The 21,840-nt window shown below is 39.9% G+C and overlaps 1 protein-coding gene across 1 annotated transcript in view; it reads right to left on the reverse strand.

The window, feature by feature from the left end:
* C2H3orf20 (chromosome 2 C3orf20 homolog) overlaps positions 1 to 21,840 on the reverse strand; it is an 84,953-nt gene that overhangs the window by 14,390 nt on the left and 48,723 nt on the right. Inside the window, exon 13 of the mRNA XM_070735754.1 lies at positions 16,747 to 16,889. Within this exon, the coding sequence (XP_070591855.1) occupies positions 16,747 to 16,889 (143 nt within the window). The remainder of the gene's footprint in view (positions 1 to 16,746; positions 16,890 to 21,840) is intronic.

Consider the following 21,840-nt stretch of genomic DNA (forward strand, 5'->3'; position numbering starts at 1 on the left):
TCCCTCCTCCTCATCCTGACATTCCTCTTCCCCGTCTGCCTGGTCCTCCTCCTCCTCCTGTTCCTCGTCCTCCCCCTCTGCGCATGGAGCCGGCAGAGTTCCAGCCGTTCCCTGAGGAGCCTCAGACTGAATCACAACAACAACTGGGTTAATAGTTTAACAATTGAAGTGTTTCAAGAAAGGTTGCAAAATCCAACAAAACTCATTTAACTTGTTTAATTTGGGGCTCAATTGCGGTCATCAGTCAAGATCTACCTGTGTACAACTGGAGAAATGGAATTTGAAAAATGAGGGCTTTTATGTGTGGATAAAAATGTATGCCCCACCCTTCTGCTCAAAATCCTTTTCCTGGAACTGCCTTTTAAATAATAGCTGCAGGATTTTATAATAATAATAATAATAATAATAATAATAATAATAATAATAACAACAACAACAACAACAGAGTTGGAAGGGACCATAGAAGTCTTCTAGTCCAACCCCCTGTTTAGGCAGGAAATCCTACATCGCTTCAGACAAATGGTTATCCAACTTCTTAAAAACTTCCAGTGTTGGCATATTCACAATTTCTGGAGGCAAGCTGTTCCACTGATTAATTGTTCTAACTGTCAGGAAATTTCTCCTTAGTTCTAAGCTACTTCTCTCCTTGTTTAGTTTCCACCCATTGCTTCTTGTTCTACTGTCAGGTGCTTTGGAGAATAGGTTGACTCCTTCTTTGTGGCAATGCCTGAGATATTGAAACACTGTGGTTACACATAGATTATCATAACATGACCACTATACCTAAGGATTCTCCTCCTTTACTGAACAGTACTTCCCTTTTCAAACTCTTGGAGCAAAACAAGTAGGAATCACCATCATGTATAAATATGGTTTCTCAGTCAACTCCCCCTTTATACTTCTCCTCCCAGTACAACATTTGGCTAGAAAATAAATGCCATGGGCAGATACACGATGAGAATCAACAAATGCACACCTTGTAATTCAAGAAACTAAATTTTAATAAACTCAATAACGATAACTATAAGAAAAAAAAGCCTAATAGGAATTTTGTGGGAGTTTTTTTTTTTTTAAAGGAGATGCTAAAAGAAGAATCAAAATCAATTTCCCAAATGTAAAACTGTAGGAGAAGCTATTACAGTTGTACAAACATTTTAGTGACAATGTAGGAAAGAACAACAAATTAATAAGGAAGAGTACAGGCCAGCAGGCATGTTACCAGGAAAGTGGAAAGCCCAATGAGTTTAGACTAACACAGAAAATAACAAAAACAATCTTCTTCTGAAACATTCAAAATAAAGGAGGGTGGAAGCATAGCAGCTGCTGCAATTTCAGCTATATAATAGCTGAGCTAGCAATAAACTAGTTCAGCTCCCAGCTACGATCAGGCAAAACCAAGGCTGGTTTTGAACTGATGCATAATATCTGTGAAATCCTCTCACTCTTCCCTAAAAAGAGGATATGCATTCCACTTGGGCATTCCACTTGAAGGAGTCCAGCACAAACATAAGCATGACAGAAAAACAGACTGGAAATATTGGTGGACCTTGAATGAGTTCAATTCTGCAAAACCAGGTGGATTTTATGCTACAATATTAAAGGAAGTTGCTGGCCTGGGCACTGCGTATTTGTATTTGTATTTGTATTTGTATTATTTATTAGATTTGTATGCCGCCCCTCTCCGCAGACTCGGGGCGGCTCACAGCAATGATAAAAACAATATACAGTAACAAATCTAATATTAAAGTTTAAAATAACAATTTTATAATATTAAATAATATTATATTAAAAAATAATATTAAAAAGCCTAAAAGCCCCAATATATAAAAAAGCATACACACAAACATATCATACATACAGCTACATAGGCAGGGGGGATGTCTCAGTTCCCCCATGCCTGACGGCAGAGGTGGGTTTTAAGAAGTTTACAAAAGGCAAGGAGGGTCGGGGCAGTCCTGATCCCTGAGGGGAGCTGGTTCCAGAGGGTTGGGGCCACCACAGAGAAGGCTCTTCCCCTGGGTCCCGCCAGACGACATTGTTTAGTCGATGGGACCCGGAGAAGGCCAACTCTGTGGGACCTAACCGGCCGCTGGGATTCATGCACATTTGAGTACATTGAGGGTGGAGATTGGTTCTCTGAGATTCTTGGTTGGCTTCCAAACGTTTTGTTAACAGGTTAGATAACAGCAGAATTAAGGGAATATCAATATGAGGCAGTGAAGGGCTACAAAAATTTTTACTACCACACTATGGGTGTGGCTTATACAGGACGCCCTGCATTTTCTTTCAACATCTTTCAGTGCAAATTGGGTGCTCCATTTTTGCTACCCCACTGCGTTCCCTCCCCATCCGGACAGCAGCCCACCCCTGGTATGAGGGTTCTTCTGCTTATAAGGGCTTTCAGTAGGTCTTGTGATAGTGAGATCATGACAGCTTAGATCAGGATCTTATGATAGGTCAGGTGATGGGTCAGGTATGGGTTGTGTCAAGTGAGGGTTTTGTGATGGGTCAGTCATGTCACTTAAGAGCAAGGGTGGGTTCCATTTACATTTCCTACTAGTTTCATCGAGTTGGAAGTGTGTGCCCATATCACAATGACCCTCTGTGCATGCACAGAAGCCTTTGCACATACACAGAGGGTTCTTTGCCTGCTGCTTTCAAGCAACAAGGACTGGAGGCCTGGTTCAAGGGCGTGGCCAACTAGCCATCATGTTCGGTGAGCGTGGGTAAATTTCTGCCGCTGGTTCGAGCGAACTGCTAGATAAGAGTGATCAGGAAGTGATATGCTGGATAGGGGATTGGATTGTGTTTGTTAATTGCGGGATGGTGCTATCTCTGATTGAGTTCTGAGGGGTTGGTAGGCTGGATGTAGGTCGATGTGTCTGTTGATGGAATAGCTTGTAGAGTGCCAGGCTTTGACAAACTCTTGAGTGTGGCAAACGGTAGTATGGCTGATGATTCTTGTATTGCTTCAATTGAATTGGTTATATCAGTGTGGATAGAGATTAGGGATTTGGGATTGTGGCATTTGATTGTCAGCTGGTGTTCAGAAAACTTGGTTTTCAGTTGATTTGATGCTTGTCCCACGTTGCAATTGTTACAGTTGATTTTGTAAATTAAATTGTTTTTTTAATCCTTCTGTCCCTTGTCTTTCATTCTGGATAATTCCTGGAGGAGTATGGCTGTGGGTTTGAGGGCTTATTGCTATTCTTAGAGGTTGGCGAATTCTGGCTGTCATTTCTGACACCCCTTTTGTGTATGGTAGGGTTTGAGTAAGTGTCAACTGTCCCTGCAGTTTCAGAAGTGGTTTGCAATCCATGAATACCTTGAAAGTAATGCATTGATTGGCCCAAAGGTGCTTTTTCAAGATGCAACTGGACATTCTTGTTTTTCTTTGAAGTTGTTTTGCTTCCAAAAAAAACCCCCAAGAAAGTCCAATTGCTTCTTGAAAAAAACATCTTTGGGACAACCATGACCTGGATGACTGAGAATCTCCGGAGATATTTAGTGCATTGATTACTAGTCCATCTAGCATTTGTTAAAAAAGGATTATCTGTAGTATCTATTCTTATTGATTTCCATAATAGAAAGGGGGAATGGTACAGACATATCTTAATTTCACCAAAATATTTGGCATCTGATTTGTGAATTATTTAGATTAAATAGGGATAAGTAGACAGATTTGAAAACAGTTCATACCCTATTAAACTATTGTAATATATCAAGTCTCATAATTTTAGTCCAATGTTTCAATTTTCTTCAACATTTTAATTTAATGTAGATAAAGAGGTAAAGGGTATGCTGATCAAAGATGACAAAAGGTAGGGGGCATAACCTTCTAAATAAGACTGCAGCACATACAAAGTTCAAAATAATATGAAATTGGTTAAAGAGGTGTGGCATGATTACAAAAAAGGAAAATGGCATTTTAAACTATCAAAGTATCATTTTCAAATTATGGGAAGTCATGGTTCCACCATATTTTACTTTGATCAACTACTATCTTGAGCATTATAATCAATTTTGGGCACCATACTTCAAGACAACTCCAGGAAAACTGGTACAGTTGAAGGGAAGACAAGTTGACTGGAAGCTACATCTTAGAACAAGGAACTGAAGCATCTAGGACAGTGATGGCGAACCTTTTTTTCCTTGGGTGCTGAAAGAGCGTGGGCATGTGCTATTGCGCATGCGCAAGTGCCCACACCCATAATTCAATGCCTGGGGATGGCAAAAACATCTTCCCCCATCACCCAGAGGCCCTCTGGAGGCTGGAAATGGCCTGTTTCCCAACTTCTGGTGGGCCCAGTAGCCTTATGTTTCACCCTCCTCAGGCTCCAAAGGCTTCCCTTGAGCCAGGGAGGATAAAAAAGCCCTCTTCCATCCCCCCCCCCAGAGGCTCTCTGGAAGCCAAAAACACCCTCCCAGAGCCTCTGTGTGAGCCAAAAATCAGCTGGCCGGCACACCCATGTACATTTGAGCTGTGCTAGGGCAACGGCTCACGTGCCAGCAGATATGGCTCCGCGTGCCACCTGTGGCACCTGTGCCATAGGTTCGCCATCACTGATCTAGGCCCTCTTTCTGGACAGCTGGTCATTGGGTCCCTTCCCACATGCATGGGGGGCAGGGTGTGTGCAGGAGCACATGCACATGGATGGTGGATGAATGCGGGAGGGTCACGAATGCATGCTCAGGGAGCATATGTAGGGGTGGGGTGCACGTGTGAATGCGTGCATGCATGGGGGCGAGTGCACATTGTATTTTGGAGGTTTGAACATGCACTTTGTGCACTCCATCTGAAAAAGTTTAGCCATCACTGATCAAGGCATTTGCAGCTTTGAAAAAAGATTAATGGAGGATATGACAATACTTTGCAATGACCGAAAGGCCCATGCAGGATGCAGAATATTAAATTATGAAAAAGAACATCCAATTGGCATTTCGTCATGCTGGCCACATAACCACAGAGATGTCTTCAGATAGTGATGATTCTTTGGCTTAGAAACTTTGCAAGTTGGGTTCGCCCAACACTATTTATGACCCCTTCGAACATGGTGGCTCAGTGGCTAAGACGCTGAGCTTGTCAATCAGAAGGTCGGTAGTTCAGTGGTTCGAATCCCTAGTGCCGCATAATGGACTGAGCTCCCATTACTTGTCCCAACTTCTGCCAACCTAGCAGTTTGAAAGCATGTAAAAAATGCAAGTAGAAAAATAGGGAAATGGATTTGAGCACCGCCCCTAGAGCCGGAAACCTTTACCTTTACCTATATCTTCAGTTGAGCCAGAGTACTAGCAACTAAATATTATTTTTATGGTTTTTAGGCTTGAATCTCCATCCATCTCATATTATTATAACTATTTAAAAACAAGTGTGCTGCCTTTTGAAATCAATTATCCCTTATAGCAAAATGCCACCAAACATTAATTCACATCATTAGAAAACAGATGTCTGTCATCTCAGTTCTCTGCATGATCTGACAAGGTGCAAGGAAACAACTTGAAAATTAGAAAATTCTACAGCCCTGGGTGCTTGCAATCTAGCTGGTGCAAAAAGATGATGCATAGTGCCTTTGTGGTATTGCTTTTATGTCAAATGCTATGACTTTCATACTGTAAAGGCAGCCATTTAAATGCTGTCCTATTTTTAAGAGACCCTAATCTTATGCAGGGGAAGTCTCCCAGAAAAAATTGTGTCAAAGTTTATTTTAACAACCTCCAAACTGCTCAAAACGAAGACCCAAATATCTTGGGTCTGGCTATGATTTTCAAACAATATTGCTGTTTCTTCCATTATTTGCTTTTATTAACAAAATTCTAGCATGTGTCACCACACTCAGTTATTCATAGCAATGGATAGAGATTGAGACCAACTGCAGAAGCATGAATGTAATTTAGGGATGTGCAATGTCAGCTCCCCAATTATTTATTCTCGATGATTATGCAGACGAAGAGAAAGTTGGGAGATTACATACAATAAATCCACAGCCAATAATCCATCACAAACAAAATATATACTGCATATGCCCGGATCCTTAGGGTTTTGGAGATTTAAATTTCAATTACTAAGTTTCTCTTTAATGCAGCTGTTCCAGAATAATTAAGATCACAAACACACATCTTTCTACATAGACAGAAAAAAAGCTAAATTCCAGCACAGCCAAAAGGTATATTCACTCTATGATAATTTGACATTGACATTTTCTTGAAGTCCACAATTATTTTTTAAAAAGATTTCTCGTAGACTTGGTAGCTTCCACCCACATAAAATCAGAGCAAAAAGTCATAGACCATTCAAATATATATCCCAAATAATGGTAGAATTTCTGAGTACTGCTAAACATACAATCTGCTCTTAAAATGCATTGCCATACTACGCTGACATCATCCAGCTCTCTATCCCTCCCACCCTCCCTCTCTCTTAAATATAAATCTAATGATTACGGAATTATAAACTAAAGTATGTAACTAGATTTTCTTTTAAAGTTTCATATTAGCTGCAAATTAGAAACAACTAGCTTCATTGCTGTTTCTGTTAGTTCATTTGGCTACAATGATTACAGTGTTTTTGGGGTTGGGATTGCAATTGGGAAACCTACATTATCCTAGACCTAGAGCTATGCATCTGAAATGTGTCTTTAAAAGTTAAAATGGCCCAGCAAGGAAGAAGTGTATAAACATCCATATCCAATATTCTGTATGGATATTGACATTGCCCTAAATAACATATAAAAATAACTAACATACATAAATAACACATAATTTTGACATCTATAAGCATATAATGCTTACACTTATATCTGTTATCTAATACATGCTTGATGAAATAAAATAAATAAAAATAAGTAAAAAGTTTAAAAAGAAGACTTTATCCCATTCCTAAGAGGTCCTTTAGCCACCCTGAGTCCTCGGAGAGGAGCGGCATACAAATCTAATAATAATAATTATTATTATTTTTATTATTATTATTATTATTATTATTATTATTATTATTATTATTATTATTATTATGCATAAGTGCACCAGCATGCCTATTGTTCCTGCCTTGATATTCCCTTTTATTTGTATGCATTTCATGTATTCATAATCATGTTTATACTTATATCTTATGCTTGATGAAATAAATAAAATAAGTAAATAAGGAGGTTTACATAGAACATAGCATTGGGATGAAAACCCCTGATAAGAGAAAATATACCGAAACACCCAACACTTAAGTAAGAAATGAAAAAAAAGCAGGAGCTAAAACATACCAGCTAATTTGAAGGAAATTGAAAACCCGGGAATAGAGGAATGAAATGGATGGCATGAATAATCTGAACATGTTTATCATTTAGTCACCAACTTTGGTTTTTCCTATTTTATTTCCAATGAAATGCTTGTATTGATGCTGTTAATATGGTTCTGCACTACATCCTACAACATCTTGAATCTCCAAAGACCTATGCAAGGGTCCTCTTGGTAGACTTTAGTTCAGTATTCAATACCATCATTCCAAACACTCTTCTAACTAAGTTAAACCAGATAGTACCTGAACACAACTTATAAGTGGATCATAAGCTTCCTAACAAACAGGAAGCAGCAAGTGAAGCTAAGCAGAATCACATCAGATACCTTTACAATTAGCACAGCCCTTTCCCCAAGGCTGTGTGCTCTCTCCACTTCTCTTTTCTCTATATACCAATACCTGCATCTCTAAGGATCCATCTGTTAAACTACTGAAATTTGCAGATGACACAACAGTGATCAGTCTCATTCAAGACAATGATGAATCCGCATACGGATCGGAGGTTGAACAACTAGCCTTGTGATGTGACTGGAACAATATAGAATTGAACACACACAAAACCGTAGAAATGGTGGTAGACTAGGAGAAACCCTCCCATCCTACCACTTCTTGCAATACTAGATGACACAGTATCAACAGTTGAAACTTTCAAATTTATAGTTCTACCATATTGCAAGATCTAAAATGGACACCTAACAGCAAAAACATCATCAAAAAAGCACAACAAAGAATGTTCTTTCTGCTTCAATTCAGAAAGCTCAAACGGCCCAAGGAGCTGCTGATACGGTTCTACAGAGGAATTATTGAGTCTGCCATCTGCATCTCTATAACTGTCTGGTTTGGTTCTGCAACCCAACAAGACAGACACAGAGTTCAGAGGATAATTAGAATGGCAGAAAAAAACAATTGCTATCAATCTGTCTTCCATTGAGGACCTATATACTGCACAAGTCAAAAAGCAGGCTGTGAAAATAGTTACAGATGCCTCACATCCTGGACACAAACTATTTCAACTCCTACCCTAAAATTACGCTATAGAGCACTGCACACCAGAACTAGACACAAGAATAGTTTTTTTCAGAACGCCGTCACTCTGCTAAGCAAATATTTCCCTCAACACTGTCAAACTATTTACTAAGTCTATCCACTGTTGACCTCTCCTGATTCCTAAGAGGTCAGTAAGGGGTGTGCACAAGTGCACCAGCGTGCCTTCCATCCTCTGTTCTAATGTTTCTCTTTTACTAGTATCATGTATATAAGCATTATTATTTCTTTGTACAGTTGTACCTCATGATACGAACTCCTCGTGATACGAACCCGGGGTTCGGAAATTTTTTGCCTCTTCTTATGAACTTTTTTCAGCTTACGAACCCACCACAGATCACAAAATGGCGCTCCACTGGGCGCCACCGCCTGGCTGTCACCTTTCAAAACAGCCGGGGGGCTTCTCGGCGTTCTCCCGAACCCAAACCTGAACTTTTCGGGTTCAGGTTCCAGAGGCCGCTGAGAAGCACCCGGCTGTTTCAGAAGGTTACAGCCGGGCGGTGGCACCTGGCAGAGCACCATTTTTGCAATTGGCGGCGGCGTTTTCAGCCAATCTGGAGGCTGGAAAGGAGGTGGGGAATCCCAATAGGGAATTCCATGGGTGGAGCTTTGACATCACAATTACAAAAACGGTGCTCCATCAGGCGGCGGCGCCCGTCTGTAACCTTCTGAAACAGCCGGGCACTTCTCGGCGGCCTCCGGAACCCGAACCCGAACTTCTGGGTTCGGCGTTCGGGAGAACACCAAGAAGCCCCCCGGCTGTTTCAGAAGGTAACAGCCAGGCGGCGGCGCCCAACAGAGCACCATTTTGTGATTTTTTTTCGCCTTTGCATGCATTAATCGCATTTACATTGTTTCCTATGGGAAACAATGTTTCGTCTTATGAACTTTCCGCCTTACGAACCTACTTCCAGAACCAATTAAGTTCGTAAGATGAGGTATTACTGTATATTATCAATACATACTTGACAAAAACAAATAAATAAAAAATAAATCTGCACTACTATTAATCTTTTCATCATTCCCATCACCCATCTCCTCCCACTAATGACTAACTTTGTGGCTTGTATTCTTATAATGTATTTTGACTGGTTCCTAATATGATTTGATTGCTTATTTGTACCCGGACTATCATTAAGCGTTGTACACTATGATTCTTCAGGAATGTATCTTTTCTTTTATGTACACTGAGAGCATATGCACCAAGACAAATTCCTCGTGTGCCCAATCACACTTGGCGAATAAAATTCTATTCTGTTCTGTTCTTACGGGTGCATTTCTTCCTAACTCCTGTGATCTGCCTTGTTTTAGCAAGAAGGATATGCACCAGAAACATTTAATACTCTAAGCAAGCAACAGGGTGTGGAATGTATTTATTTCTTAAAGCTGCCCTCCCTGTAATAGAGTCAAATACTTTCAACTTTTCCTGACAGGTGATGTGAGATTTGTCTTGCTGACCTTTGAATGCACATACTTTACTTTCTGCTGCTTTCTAGAATTCCCTTGCTATGTCAAATGCACCCTATCTATCAGGCCTGAATCCTGCCCTTAATCTCAGGCAGCTCACATTGGAAAGCAGCAAATGTAGTTGCTGAATTTACATGTGCTTCAGAGTCACTGGTCAAACTGAGATCATTACTCTCAACTTAAGTTGGGCCATGTTAATGCAGAGGGATTCACAAGATGCTAATTGATTGCTCTGATTTTTTCCTACTCCTCTTGGATTTTGTTTTCTGTTTTTTTTAAAAAAAAAACCTTTAATACATTTCTTTTTGATGGATCATATAATAGACATTATATCCGATTCTCAGCTCAATAAAAGCATTAACTTCCAAAAACAGTAACTTAAATCCTGTAAGTCATTCACTGTTGCCAGTTCTTATTTATTAGTATCTCTGCAAAGAAGGAAGCACAAATGTTCCTAGTCATCTATATATAAGAGCCGGGGTGGCACAGCAGGTAGAGTGCTGTACTGCAGGCCACTGAAGCTGACTGTAGATCTGAAGGTCAGCAGTTCAAATCTCATCACCGGCTCAAGGTTGACTCAGCCTTCCATCCTTGCGAGGTGGGTAAAATGAGGACCCGGATTGTGGGGGCAATATGCTGGCTCTGTTAAAAAGTGCTATTGCTAACATGTTGTAAGCCGCCCTGAGTCTACGGAGAAGGGCAGCATAAAAATTGAATAAATAAATAAATAAAATAAATGCACCAAGACAAATTCCTTGTGTGTCCAATCACACTTGGCCAATAAAGAATTATATTCTTCTATTCTTTTGCAATTTTCCCAAATTGACTTGTCAAACTGAGTTGACAACTCTACTCATTCTTTGCCCTGCAGAGATATGGATAATTATGGTCCTCTCTAATTTAGGCCAAGTGCTCGACTCCAGGATCCCTTCCACACACAAAGCCTGTTCAAGTTTAGGTTCAGAATCATTCCCTCTTCCTACATCCTTGTAAGCTGAATTTATTAACTTGGTGCTATAGAAGAAACTCAGCAAAGATAGTTTGCAGCATTTCTTCCTGAGCTGAGGATTGGCAAATTGAGGCTAAATCATGGTTGGAAGTGTCTATGCCAGGTTAGTGTGTGCTATATTAAACTGAGGCCCCTGCTATACATCAATTGGCACTTCTTAAATTAGCATTACAAACAGACTGGGGTTCCTCTTTGCCGGCACTACTGGAATGTTTCTGGTGTAAGATTTGCCTTCTGTGCATGCTCCGAAAGCCAAATCTCACATGAGGGTGCCAGAGAACGCACATATGAGTGAGATTTCGGCAATTTTCACCAATTTTTGCTTCTGCGCATGCACGGAGGTAAAAAAACAGCAAAAATCACCTAAATCTCGCTTGCTCATGCATCCTCACACAATATTTGGCTTGTGGCACATGTGCAGAATCCGAATCTCATGCTGATGCCTGCGCCCACCCACCAAGCAACTGGAGCTACATGCACAGCTCCATTTTCGCTACTGGGATCACGTATTGTACTCTACCAGATGCAACCCGCTACTGATTACAAACCAAAATGTCAAAACATTTGATAATAGTCATCAGATGCAGGGCCTAGAAGAAAATTTACACTCTACTTTATGCTAAAAGGCCCAGACCATTCTAGCATCTCTGTAAGTGGCGTGGTGGCCTAGAGATGGAGCTCTCACCTCATAATCAGGAGGCTGTGAGTTCAATCCTAGATAGCGGCAGTTATTTCTCTCTCTAAGCACAATGAGAATATATTTGCTGAATATAACTCTGTATTAGCCACAGGAAGGGCATTCAGCCAGTAAACACTCCATTGTCCAGACTCCACCTCACAAGGGATTATGGCGTTGATAAAAGAGGATGATGATTCTAGCATCTATGTCCCATGGTGGGATTCAACCGGTGTAACAACTGGTTCGCTGAGCGCTTGCACATGCGCCAAATGCACGCTCCCACCCCACACACATATTGCGTTTGAAAACAGCTCTAAAATTTACATTCTACTGCAGGCCCAGTGAGTAGAACAGCTGAGGCGGGCAATCCATTCCGCCACGCCTATCAGCTGGGCTTCAAACAAGGGAAATATAGGTCAGAATAACGCAGGGGCAGAGGGGCAGGTGGGCCCACCTGATCATCAGAACAAAACAGTTCACTCTCAGCTGATCATCAAAGCTAGGGGTTCACCCAAACCGGTAGAATCCAAACCCCTGTCTATGTCACATATTTAACTACTTAAATTATTTTTAGGAACAAGATCAGATTGGTAGCATCTATTTTTAAATGTTAACCAGCCCACCTGATTTTCAGTTCTAAAAGTTTTTATTTAAATAGTTTTGAGAACCTGTGAGGCTGTGACCTTGGAAAATGCCAGCAAGAAAAACCACCAATTCTCCCCTTTTTTTAAAAAAAAATGCACTGAGATTATTGTACAGAGAATAAATAGATGCAAACAAGGGTACTGAAATGCTTCCTGGTTTCCTAGTTATTTTGATGTTCTCCAGAACTCCAGTAACTGAAGCAAATTCCAGTGACACACATAAAATGCTTCCTCTTTTCTGTAGTTCACACTGAGGAATCTTGTTATCAGCAGAGAATTTACTGATTCCTGGAATTTTTGACTCAGTCAGTAACAATCATAAAGGAGTTAGTAATAACAAAGTTCTACTAAAAAATAAAAACAGAACAGAACTCATATGACTCACAGCATCATGGCCACAAACTGTAACTTTTTTTCCTGCCTACAAATACCTACTTTCTAGTATATGAGATCAACACTATAGTGCTGTACTGCAGGCCACTGAAGCTGACTTGTAGATCTGAAGGTCAGCAGTTCAAATCTCATCACCGGCTCAAGGTTGACTCAGCCTTCCATCCTTCCAAGGTGGGTAAAATGAGGACCCGGATTGTGGGGGCAATAGCCTAGCTCTGTTTAAAAAGTGCTATTGCTAACATGTTGTAAGCCGCCCTGAGTCTAAGGAGAAAGGCGGCATAAAAATTGAATGAATAAATAAATAAATAAATATTCAGAGTGAAATAGAATAAAATGGCTCCTCTCTTAATTATGAAGATTTCACTCTTCAAATTCCTATGTGAAGTCAGTTTCAGGCAGCACTTGTTGCTATCTGATTAATACCCTAAGGTTTGCTTATGGCATAGAAAGAACACCAAAAAGTCTAGTATATTTGCCCCTAAAGAAACGTTAGGTATTGAAAGGGAGATCAATAAACAGAACAACAAATTTGCCTGGAGCAGGGAAGAGACAAATCTGGGATTTTTCCCTCTGACTTGTTCCCATTTTGGTTCCCCCTTTATTTCCTTACCCATAAAATCTTTGTTATCTGAACACAGTGAGGAAAATTCTCTGGTTTTTCTTTCTAAATATACTGCTCAAAAAAATAAAGGGAACACTCAAATAACACATCCTAGATCTGAATGAATGAAATATTCTCATTGAATATTTCATTTGCACAACAGCATGTGAAATTGACTGTCAATCAGTGTTGCTTCCTAAGTAGACAGTTTGATTTCACAGAAGTTTGATTTCCTTGGAGTTACATTCTGTATATTTCTATAGAGAGCCGGGGTGGCGCAGCAGGTAGAGTGCTGTACTGCAGGCCACTGAAGCTGACTGTAGATCTGTAGGTCAGCGGTTCAAATCTCATCACCGGCTTAAGGTTGACTCAGCCTTCCATCCTTCCGAGGTGGGTAAAATGAGGACCCGGATTGTGGGGGCAATATGCTGGCTCTGTTAAAGAGTGCTGTTGCTAACATGTTGTAAGCCGTCCTGATCCTAAGGAGAAGGGCGGCATAAAAATTGAATAAAATATAATATATATATAAATATAAATATATATTTCTAAGCAAAAGCTGCTGCCATTTCATTGTGATTTTGGTAGATGACAAAGCTAACCTGAATGTTAACTACATTGCAGGTGCCCCATCTAGTTGGATCAAGGGGGCAAACAAAGCTTCCTTAATATAAAAGAGACTTTAAACGTGGGTGAGGGACACTTAAAATGCTGCCTCGTCATTCTGACTATATCAACATGGGGATGGTTGTGTGAAACTATCCTGCTCAATGAAAATAATAATATAGCTGCACTATTGGAGTGATATTATGGTAGTGAGGTAAACACAAGACTTTGGTGGATCTTTGTTTTAGAAGGATTTCTTCTTCAGGAATGCACTGTTTCCATGGCTATGTTAGCAATAGCATTTAGACTTATATACCGTTTCATAGTGCTTTGCAGCCCTCTCTAAGAGGTTTACAGAATCAGCCTCTTGTTTCCAACAATCTAGGTCCCCATTTTACCCACCTCGGAAGGATGGAAGGCTGAGTCAACCTTGAGCCGGTGGTGAGATTTGAACTGCTGAAGTAGCAGTTAGCTGAAGTAGCCTGCAGTGCTGCAGTCTAACCACTGCGCTACCCTGGCTAGGTTAATATTCTAATTGGGGGGGGGGGGTGAGGGGAGAAAAAAGAAAGGATTGTGGAAGCTGGGTAGGCAATTTCTCTCACAACCAAGGGAAAATGTCAAGTCACTATATCCAGGGTGGGAGCAGATGATTGATTGATTGATTGATTGATTGATTGATTGATTGATTGATTGATTGATTGATTGATGTTTATGTTTATGTTTATGTTTATGTTTATGTTTATGTTTATGTTTATGTTTATGTTTATGTTTATGTTTATGTTTATGTTTATGTTTATGTTTATGTTTATGTTTATGTTTATGTTTATGTTTATGTTTATGTTTATGTTTATGTTTATGTTTATGTTTATGTTTATGTTTATGTTTATGTTTATTTATTTATTCATTCATTTATTCATTTATTCATTTATTTATTAGATTTGTATGCCGTCCCTCTCTGTAGGCTTGCCAGGTTAAATAGGAGCAGAGACCTGTCCTTAACTGCATCTTCCTCAGATTCAGGGGCCTCCATGGAGGTAAAATAAAAGTCAAAATGGCAGCTGCAACTGCAACTGTACTTCATATGCTTTGCTTTTCTCTCTCTTAGTCATAGTAGTGAAATATAAAAGAATCCAGGGCCGCAGTGTCTCACATGGTAAGATGCCGAGCCTGTGTTCTGCTGAGGTTGGCAGGTTGATCCCCGTGAATGAATAAACTGCGTAGGGAGAGGAAAGGAGTCTTCCCCGATTGCCTACTGCCATTCAGGCATCCCGTGAGTAAAATAACATTGCCCAAAAAAATACCTTTCACAGAGGCAGCCAGCCGCCTCGGTGATCCCTGGCTAATACATGCCATATGCTAAATAATAATAATAATAATTAAAGAATCACATTGAATAGCACTTTGGATATGAAGATTATAATCATTAGTACCCAAGAAAAGAATGTGATACAAATAATCTCTTACATTCTGTGAGTTTTGAAAAGTTGTACGGCTACCAGTATAGTTGGGTTAGTTTGGAAATGAAGATATGGGTTGTCTTTAATGAACTGTGCAACTTGCTTTTGACGGTTTGTTTGTTTGTTTGTTTGTTTGTTTGTACCTTACCTTTATTATTTTTACAAATCATTCAAGGTGGTAAACATATCCCACACATCCTCCTCCTCCTATTTTTCCCACAACCAGAGCCCTACAAAGTGTGGTGGACTAAGACAGAGTGGTTGTTTCAAGGTCACCCAGCTAGCTTTCATGGATAAAGCAGAATTCACAGTCATTTGCTTTCTAGCCGGGTGCCTTAAACCAGTGTTTTTCAACCAGTGTGCCGTGGCACACTAGTGTGCCGTGAGACATGGTCAGGTGTGCCGCGAAGCTCAGAGAGAGAAAGAAAACAAGAGAGAGAGAAAGAAAGCGAGAGAGAAAAGAAAGAGAGAGAGAGAAAGCGAGAGAAAGAAAGCAAGAGAGAGAAAGAGAGAGAGAAAGACAGCAAGAGAGAGAAAGAAAGCAAGAAAGAGAGAAAGAGAGAAAGAAAGAAAGCAAGAAAGAAGAGAATGAGAGAGTGAGAGCAAGAGAGAGAGAGAAAGAGAGAGAGAGAGAGAAAGAAAGCAAGAGAGAGAGAAAGAAAGAGAGAGAGAGAAAGAAAGAGAGAGAGAGAAAGAAAGAGAGAGAGCAAGAAAGCAAGAAAGAAGAGAATGAGAGAGAGAGCAAGAGAGAGAGAGAAAGAGAGAGAGAGAGAAAGCAAGAGAGAGAGAGAAAGAAAGCAAGAGAGAGAGCAAGAAAGCAAGAAAGAAGAGAATGAGAGAGAGAGCAAGAGAGAGAGAGAGAGAGAAAGAGAGGGAGGGAAGGTGGGAGAGAGAAAGACAGAGGGAGGGAGAGAGGAAGAGCAAAAAAGAGGAAGGAAGGAAGAGAGAAAGAAAGGGATGGAGAGAGAAAAAAGAAAGGGAGAGAGAAAGGGAGGGAGAGAGAAATAGAGCGAAAGGGAGGAAGAGAGAGAATTTTTTTGCCCAAACTTTTTTAACACCCCACACCCCACCCCACCCGTTCAATGTGCCCCATGGTTTTGTAAATGTAAAAAATGTGCCGCGGCTCAAAAAAGGTTGAAAATCACTGCCTTAAACGATATATACGGATATTGTTTCTGTGCCATGTGATTATGAGAATGCAATTATTATTTCCTGTGCAAAGGGAAAGGTAGCTATAAGTAGATATAAAAGGCATACGGGGAATAACTGCTTGGGAAGATGATTTGACAAAATTGTAAATTAGATGAGGCAAGAAATAACAATAGGAATATTTTTAGAAATTAAGTTCAGAGACCAATTTTTAAAAACAGTAACCCTAACAAGAATGAATATGCTATCAAATTATTACTACTGTTATCCCCCTCATCTATTCCTGGTCATTCACCCTACAATAAGTTTCATTCCTTTCATTGCAACACATTCTTGTCAAGTCAATGTTGTAAACATACATGAGATTGCCTTCCCTCTCCCCATTCTTACTTTCCTCCTTAATTTTCTGTTTTACCTAAATTTGAAGCTCTGTGGCAGGAAGTGACCTCTTTTGCAGTCAAGGCAAACTTGGTTGATCTGTTTCATCAGGTCTTTCTTACTGTAGCTGTATCCGTTGAAAACACTACTCCCAAAGAGCAGCTTCCCTCCGGCATACATCTGTTGACAAACAGACAGGAAAGAGAGGAACAAAAATGCTTTGCAACAAAAACAAAAAGGTTGAATTTGAAGACTTGGACCAAATGGTTTCCTTTTCCTGTTTTGTGTTGGAGCTTTAAATGTTTTCACTCAGACATAAAGACCCGACAGCTATACACAAACACACACACACACACACACACACACACACAGAGTCTTCCTTTCTATCATTTAATACTACTAATGCTGAGTATTTAATACTGTTTTAGATCTCCTACAGGCTATATCAACATTGTCAGGAAATAAATTTGACTTTTCTATTTTAAAATGATCCGCTAGTTAAAAGGGTGCCATTGGTTGTATTTTATCAATTCAATCCTAACTGTGATTATTCAAAAATCATCACAATTTATTTATTTGTTTGTTTGTTTGTTTGTTTGTTTGTTTGTTTTATTCAACATCTATGCCACCCAATCCTGAAGGACTTTAATTCAATAACACTTACTTTCAGGCAAGGATATGTGATTCAGTGAAACTACAGAGTTATCTGTTGTATTTAAGATGTAAAGCAGGGTGTGTTCTGCTTAACTTCCCCACCAGTTTGCATGTGATGGAATTGCACATTTTGTGTGTGTCTCCACATGTAATTTTGCTTCTGCACATGCTCAATAGCTTGAAATCAACCCAAAACACAGCTGAGATGATCAGCTGGATTTTGGAGGAAGGAATAACGGTCAGTATAAATCCAGGGGTGGGAAGGAAGCCCTCTTTCAAGTGGAGAACAGGAAAAAATCTTCCCAAAAGTAAAAAATTCAAAAAACATTTTTTTAAAAAGACAGCGACACCCACAGACTGATTCAATTCAGCGACGTCACCAGTGGTCACTACCAGTTCTGGCGAACTGGTCCGAACCAGGAGGAACCCACCCCTGATGTGAAGTGCGGGTAATAAATAAATAGAGAGCCTGACTGTAAGCTTGTAGTATATTTCAATACCAGACCAAGGATCAGTTGCCTGATAGACTATAGAGCAGCCTTTCCAATGTGTGAACCACATCTATTCTTAGTTTGGAAGCAACTGGACCCAATGCTGACTACTTGAAACTATTCTTTGAAAAGAGTTGTCCTATTGTAGAAGATTGCACTTTCAATTGACAGAGGTTTGCAGACTGTACCAGGACCCTAGTCTTATGCCTTTAAACCAGGAGTGTTACATGCAAGAGAGAGAGAGAGAAAGAGAGAGAGAGAGAGAGAGAATGAGAGAGGGAGAGAATGAGAGAGGGAGGGATGGAGGGAGGGAGGGAGAGGAGGAGAGGAATGAATATGTGACCTCATATTAAAAGGTATTATTACCATAGAACAAAGGTCTTCAAACTTGGCAACTTTAAGACTTATGGACTTCAACTCCCAGAATTTTCCAACCAACGCAGCTGGCTGGAGAATTCTGGGAGTTGAAGTCCACAAGTCTTAAATTTACCAAGTTTAAATACCTCTGCTCTATAGAGAGTTTAATTTTTCTTGTCACCTGACCATTGTTGGTAAGATAAGTGTGTGTGGGAGGGGGGGAACCACTATGTTTTTGTCCTACTGTATTATCCATCCTTGTTATCACATGTTCATATCTTCATATCTTGGACCTGTTGCTGATTTGGGATTCATAGAATCCATTGCTGATAGTTGTCCTGTCCTCTGGCCTTAAATTTTTTTAAAAAAAAATCTGCCCCAGCACTTTACGCAGTATTGGGAACCTGAGTCTAGCTGATGCAGTAATTTTCTACAATGCTTCATCTGTAACAAAATTCTGAGGTGTTGTGGGAAATGACAATGGTGGTACCAGTGAGATCAGAATTCAAGCTGTACAGAGGGACACTTTGTCAAAGGAAATTTCGCAGCAATATTTCACAGTAATTTATCAGAGAAATAATCATGTATTCTAAATAATGGCAATAGGCTCCTTTAATCAAAAAGGTGGCAAAAAGGATAATACTGATGGGTTATGGGGCATTGGACAAGCCTTACACATGATTCTACTTGGGTAAAAGAGTTACATTGCAGCACAAGAAAGACCTTCCAGGATTTCTTTTCCTGTGCAGAATCAGAATAATGTATGCCTGTCGCTACCGCATGCATGTGTGTTTTACCTTGTCACTTGAATATCTGCATAATACGTGCATGATAAGTGCAACACTGCAAAATAGATAAAGGCAATTGAAAGAGTAGATACTGAAGGAAATGAGGAGTTGTATTATATTATATTATATTATATTATATTATATTATATTATATTATATTATATTATATTATATTATATTATATTATATTATATTATATTATATTATATTATATTATATTATATTATATTATATTATATTATATTATATTATATTATATTATATTATATTATATTATATTATATTATATTATATTATATTATATTATATTATATTATATTATATTATATTATATTATATTATATTATATTATATTAATTAGATTTGTATGCCGCCCCTCTCCTCAGACTTGCGGCGGCTCACTACAATAATAAAACAGTGTACAATGAACAAATCTAATATTTAAAAGAAAATATCTAAAAACCCATTATTTAAAAAACATACAACACAAGCATACCATACATAAACTATATAAGCCTGGGGGAGATGTCTCAATTCCCCCATGCCTGGCAATATAGGTAGGTCTTTAGCAATTTACGAAAGACAAGGAGGGTGCGGGCAGTTCTGATCTCTGGGGGGAGTTGATTCCAGAGGACCAGGGCCGCCACAGAAAAGGCTCTTCCCCTGGGGCCCACCAGATGACATTGTTTAGTTAACGGGACCCGGAGAAGGCCAACTCTGCGGGACCTTATCGGCTGCTGGGATTCATGCGGCAGAAGACGGTCTCGGAGGTATTCTGGTCCGATGCCATGTAGGCTTTATATGTCATTACCAATACTTTGAATTGTGACCGGAAACTGATCGGCAGCCAGTGCAGGCCACAGAGTGTTGGAGAGACATGGGCGAACCTAGGTAACCCCACAATAGCTCTCGCGGCCGCTCTCTACATGGGGCTACCTCTGAAAAGTGTTCGGAAACTTCAGATTGTGCAGAACGCAGCCGCGAGAGCCATCGTGGGGCTTCCAAGATTCGCCCACGTTTCTTCAACACTCCGTGGCTTGCATTGGCTGCTGATCAGTTTCCGGTCACAATTCAAAGTGTTGGTTATGACCTTTAAAGCACTACATGGCAATGGACCAGATTACCTCCGGAACTGCCTACTAACGCAAGAATCCCAGCGACCGATAAGGTCCCACAGAGTTGGCCTTCTCCGGGTCCCATCGACTAAACAATGTCATTTGGCAGGCCCCAGGGGAAGAGCCTTCTCTGTGGCGGCCCTGGCCCTCTGGAACCAACTCCCCCCAGAGATTAGAACTGCCCCCACCCTCCCTGTCTTTCGTAAACTACTCAAGACTAATTTATACCGCCAGGCATGGGGGAGTTGAGATAGCTCTTCCTCTAGGCCATCAAGTTATGCATGGTATGTTTGTCTGTATGTTTGGTTTTATAATAGGGGTTTTTAGTTGTTTTTATTATTGGATTGTACATATTGTGTTTATTATTGTTGTTAGCCGCCCCGAGTCTGCGGAGAGGGGCGGCATACAAATCCAATAAATTATTATTATTATTATTATTATTATTATTATTATTATTATTATTCTGCACGATCTGAAGTTTCTGAACACTTTTCAAAGAATGGGTGGGCATAAAATCAGAACAAAGGAGAGGGTAGAAAAGCCGATTGGCCAGGAAGGCATAAAACAGAGTGATATACATCGTAATGAGTTGGAGAGTAGAAGGCATAAAGTGAGGAAAAGGGTGGAGGTGCAGAAATAAGGAGAGAAAAGTAGGAGACATTTGGGAAAACAAAGTGAAGAACAAAGAGAGAAAAGGTTCTATGGGTGAGGTTATAGGGGAACATGTGTGAGGGAGGGGGAGTGTAAGGACACTAGTTGGAAATGGGTAACTGGCAACAACTTGCTCACCTTGTTGATTTCAAACAACAAAGAATGCATTTTGCAGCCAAACAACTTGGCTGTTTTCACTGCTCACAACTCTCCCTCTTCAGAGAGCCAGCAGTTCCCTCTAGTGGGCTGCAGATGTAAATATTAGAGACAGATAACTGCAAGGGCTGTGAAGCCAACCCTTTTTACAAGCCCTCTCAAAAAAGAAAATCCTATTTATACTATGTTTGTTCAGGCAGCGGTGAAAGTGCCAAAGGTAATTTCTATATTTTTCCCAGATTACTGAAGAAATAATTTCATCCCTATTACTAGTAAGATTTTACAATTAGTGAATAATCAATAGCTCCCTAGAAAGTTTTCATCTGCTGGCATAAAGAAGTAAGATGATTAAGATCAAGTGAAGGAAGTTACATTTTCCTTTTCACAACTGATCTTGTCAGGGTTAAACTTCAACATTCTAAAGCATCATTTCTAAATCAAAACGTCGCTAAAGAGCACTTCACAACAAGACAACTAGACACAAGAACAGTTTTTTCCTGAACGCCATCACTCTGCTAAACAAATAATTCCCTCAACATTGTCAAACTATTTACTAAGTCTACACTACTAGTAGTTTTTTCTCATCATTCCTATCACCTATTTCCTCCCACTTATGACTGTATGACTATAACTTGTTGCCTGTATTCTTAAGATTTTTATTAATATTGTTTCCTCATTGCTCTTTTGACCCTTATGACAATCATTAAGTGTTGTACCTCATGATTCTAGACAAATGTTGACTCAGCATTCCATCCTTCTGCGGTGGGTAAAATGAGGACCCGGATTGTGGGGGCAATATACTGAGCTCTGTTAAAAATGCTATTGCTAGCGTGTTGTAAGCCGCCCTGAGTCTAAGGAGAAGGGCGGCATTAAAAAAAATAAAAAATTGAATAAATAAATTTATCTTTTTCTTTTATGT

This window comes from Erythrolamprus reginae, chromosome 2 (genome assembly GCF_031021105.1).
Source record: "Erythrolamprus reginae isolate rEryReg1 chromosome 2, rEryReg1.hap1, whole genome shotgun sequence".
NCBI classification, from domain to species: domain Eukaryota; kingdom Metazoa; phylum Chordata; class Lepidosauria; order Squamata; family Dipsadidae; genus Erythrolamprus; species Erythrolamprus reginae.